At 54.0% G+C, this 4,094-nt stretch overlaps 1 protein-coding gene across 1 annotated transcript; it reads left to right on the forward strand.

The window, feature by feature from the left end:
• Positions 1–1,906: 1,906 nt before the first annotated feature.
• STEHIDRAFT_109015 (uncharacterized protein) lies at positions 1,907–3,080 on the forward strand (the record flags this gene model as incomplete). The annotated part of the gene is made up of 3 exons (XM_007301393.1): positions 1,907–2,093; positions 2,150–2,318; positions 2,501–3,080. The coding sequence occupies 3 exons, from the start codon at positions 1,907–1,909 to the stop codon at positions 3,078–3,080; spliced, it is 936 nt and encodes a 311-aa protein (XP_007301455.1).
• Positions 3,081–4,094: the final 1,014 nt, after the last annotated feature.

Below are 4,094 nucleotides of genomic sequence, written 5' to 3' on the forward strand. Positions count from 1 at the left end.
AAATAGTGAACTGAAAAATGAAACCTTACCCCCCCCCAGACTTGTACTGCGTAGTGCACAACGGTTGAACCAATGAAAGCGGACAAAGCCTGATGGATGCCTATGACAAGCCGCGGGCGCCGCTGACAAGTCATAAGGGCTGAAAGGGTTATGGAAGAAAAGAAAAAGATAAAGCAATCACAGGTGGAAGAATGAAAGAAAAATTTTGGCGAAAATTTTCAGGTGGAAAATTAGGAAAGTGCTCATCTCCAAGGGAGGATGAGTCACCGGCTGAGATAATACTTAACAGGCTAAAGGTACGCACTGACAGCTTACGCAGGTCAGAGTGCCGTCCTATGTCCTGTCAGCTCCATACGATGGAGGTATCCACAATATATTCAATGCTCCGGCACGTCTCCATAAACACTCCAGAACACCTTCATCTCCACTCCGATACTCCTTCACTACCCTTCGGCACACCTCCGATCCACTACTGTGTACCTTCATTGCACTCCGGCACACCTCCATTACCCTCCGGCATACCTCCGTTTCACTCCAGCGTACCTCCATTCCACTCCGGCATTCCTCCATATCCACTACGTCATGCCTCCGAGGCTATCCCTATCCATCCCCCCCCCAGCTACATGTCCACGATTGCTCATAGCTGAGTGGGCTGGAGCTGGAACCCTCGACACCAGTCCTTATAATATACAGACTGTTCCCCCCCCATCATATCATCGTCCAACTGCAGAATAACAAAGTTACCCGGATAACGACCATGGCAGAAAGGAGCAAGGAGCGAGTGGATAGAGAAGGAGCTGATGGCACAATGAGAATTTACATCGCGGGCGCCGCAGATGAAATATACAAGTCGGAAATGTTGCTCCCCCCCATTCAAGCAAGCCAGACCTGCCAAAGCAGTCTGTCCCATCTCGAACCATGAAACATCGGAGATGGACTCAGCCAGAAATAAACGGGACGGGTGGGTGGGAAAAAATTAATTCAATGGAAGATATACAATATCAACATTGCGGGCGCCGCAGATGAGGTATGTATAGGAAAGTAGCATATACGTAGTGGCCGTGACTGATTAATGGCAGAGTAGGATATGAGAGTCATCGTATTTACGACACCCAGAACGGCGTAAGGGTAGATCACCCTCCCTGAAAGGGAAAAGGAACAAGGATTTGGACAAAGATGAACAAAGATGAAGACCACATAACGTAAGTAACAGGTAGTGGCATTGGAACACAAAGGAAGATCGCACAATGTGTCGCGGGCACCGCTGACAAGTCGTACGAAGCCTCCAAGCTGCGGGTAATGGAAAGTGAAAATGACATGAACAAATGTACCAGCGCACGAAGGTATTACAGGAGATCGACGACTGATGCGCATTGCCAAGACACGAAAGGGAGATCGCATAATCGTGTCGCGGGCGCCGCTGACAGATCGTGCGGACTCTCCAGGGGAAAAGCAAGCAAAGACAAAAGATAACAACGCAAACATGTGAGAAAAGAATATCATGAAATGTTCAAACACTCAAAGTGCCGTGTGGTCGATTTGGGCCACATAGTGCCACACGAGGGCAGCTCACGCGTGAGCTGGACCCCTGACAGCATGTTCAACCAACACCGAGTGAAGAGATGATATCAATATACATATGTATACAGCGCGTGACAATGGCCAAAACCGCGCGCGACCCGCATCAACTCGGTCTAGCTGGTGATATGTGAGAGTGGCGGCGTATGGATCAGACAACGTGCAGTGTGGGAGAGCGCGTTGCCGTGACACAACCGAGAGATCGCACGATTGTGCCGCGGGCGCCGCTGACACATCGTGCGAGCTCGAGAGCGAAGCGGGGACGAAAGAGAACAGAAATAAACGAAAAAGAAATGATATAGAATCAAAAACATATAAGCACCCGAAGATGCTGGTCCGAAATCCCAATGGTCCACCTGAGGGCCACGCCATCCCTCCAAGGATCTCTCCCCAGATCCTGGAACAGGTAGTGACTGGAAGACGAGGAGGACCGAGACTAGCGAGGGAAACGCGGAGTGGCCGGACAAGGGAGATGGTGTCGCCACAGGAGTTGGCGGAAGGAACGACCGACACACGTTATTGATGAACGCGTAGACGATAGCGTCTCCATCATCATGGCTGGAAATCACAGCTGGTGGGCGAGAGCGGGAGCGCGAGGGGACCGACGGTGAAAGCCAGCGGCGACTGGGCCAAGTGATGCGTGCCGTTGGGGGAACGCATCATCGTTGCACGAACGAGGAGTCGCATGATCGTGCCACGGGCGCCGCTGACGGATCGTACGAGCTCGGGGGCGGAGAGAAGTGAAGAAGAACGAAAATGACACAGAAAAAGAAGGATATATGGACAATATAGAACAAAAAAAACATACAAACACCCGAAGGTGCTGGGTCCCCAGTCCCTACGATCCTTCTGAGGGCCACACCATCCCTCCTTCCTATTCCCAAAGCTCCCTATAGGCGCTCTCGCGTTGACGGGCGCTTAGCGTCGTCGTCGCCGTCGAACGCGATTCCAATCGCGCTTCGAGGTGGCCACTGAGGGATGAGGTGATGAGGGAGGAGTCACCAAGCGAGGGCGCCGAGAGGAGGATGAGCGAGGGAGATGAGGCGAGCGAGCTGGGCGAAGGAGACGACGGCACCACAGTGAAGGTGGTGGCGGTAAGGAAGGACGATGGGGACGACGTGCAACGCGCGTTGTTGGATGGGCGCCTAAACGGGACGCGTCATCGATGGCGCCTAACGTCGTCGTCGTCGTCGTGCCCAATCGCGAAGGCATTGCGCTTGAGGCAGCGTAGATGGTGCGGAGCGAGACGAACGGCGTGCGACGCACGTTACGCGTTGTCGAACACGTTAACAGCGCCTAAACGAGACGCATCGTCAACGGCGTCTACCGTCGACGTCGACGTCGTCTTGGCCCAACTGGAGGACGTCGAACACGGGCAAGGCAAGGTAGTACCCCTGGCAGTGCCCGAAGGCAGACGGTGTCGGTCCCGCAGGCGTGAGTTTTGGGAACAACGGAGCTCGTCTGTTCGGCGAGCTCAACTCCGCCAACGAATCCAACGCTGACACGTCGCGGGCGCCGCAGACGTGTCGGGGAAGGAAGGTATCGTTGTACGAGATGAAATAACGTGGTGAGCCCGTCGTTTCGACAAGCTCGACTTCACGCTCAACGAGACCAGAAACAACACGTCGCGGGGACCGTGGACGTGCAAAGGACGAGTGTCGTGGATCCAAACGAGATGGGTACCATAGGTTTGAATTCATGAACGAAACACAGAGGGCCGAGCTAACATAAGTGCACGAACGATAACGCCGCGGGCGCCGCTGACGTTTCGAACGAGCACTCCGAAAGGGTGGAAGAGAGAGAAGGTAGAGAACAATTTTATTGAAACGTACGGAGCCCGTGTACGCAATCCAAAATCCTTCTATTCGCTTGCCACCGAATGAACCTTCCACTCCCAGTCAGACCCTTCAACCTGCTACGAAAGTCCACGGCACCTAGTGAGCGGGGCTGGAGCGTGCTTGAAGTTGATGCTGGCGGGTTGAGGGTGAACACGAGAATCGGATGGAAGTAAAGCGACGCGTTAACGCGAGACGTCGTAGATCGTCGAGGGAACGCGTTGAGCGTGCGAGATGAGCAAAGTGTGTCGAAGAGGAAGACGACGCGCCAGAACGACGTGTCGCGAGCGTCGCTGACAACGTTGAACCGGCGCTCGAGTGAGACCAAACGGAATAGCTACCAGGGTTCCGGATATGTCCACCTTTGAGACACCTATTTCGTACGGTGGTCTCAAAATCCGGAACCGCACCTGGGCGAGATCTCGAAAAGAAATAAGAAGGCGTGAAAGGTCGTACGGGTCATAGAGCCCACGTGTACTAACGTGGGCCTGAGCCCTGCACGACCATCGAGAGCGTCTCAGATGGGTCGGCAGGGCGAAGCCGGGTACGATATGATGAAAAGAAAGACGAAAAGAGAAGAAAAGAACCTGAGGCTTGAGACTGCCGCGGCTACCCGATGAACGGAGCGGCAGGGGGACCTTCAGTGTGTGCGAGCTGGGTTGAGGTCCGATGGCGATACCG

Source organism: Stereum hirsutum, assembly GCF_000264905.1.
Source record: "Stereum hirsutum FP-91666 SS1 unplaced genomic scaffold STEHIscaffold_3, whole genome shotgun sequence".
NCBI classification, from domain to species: Eukaryota; Fungi; Basidiomycota; class Agaricomycetes; order Russulales; family Stereaceae; genus Stereum; species Stereum hirsutum.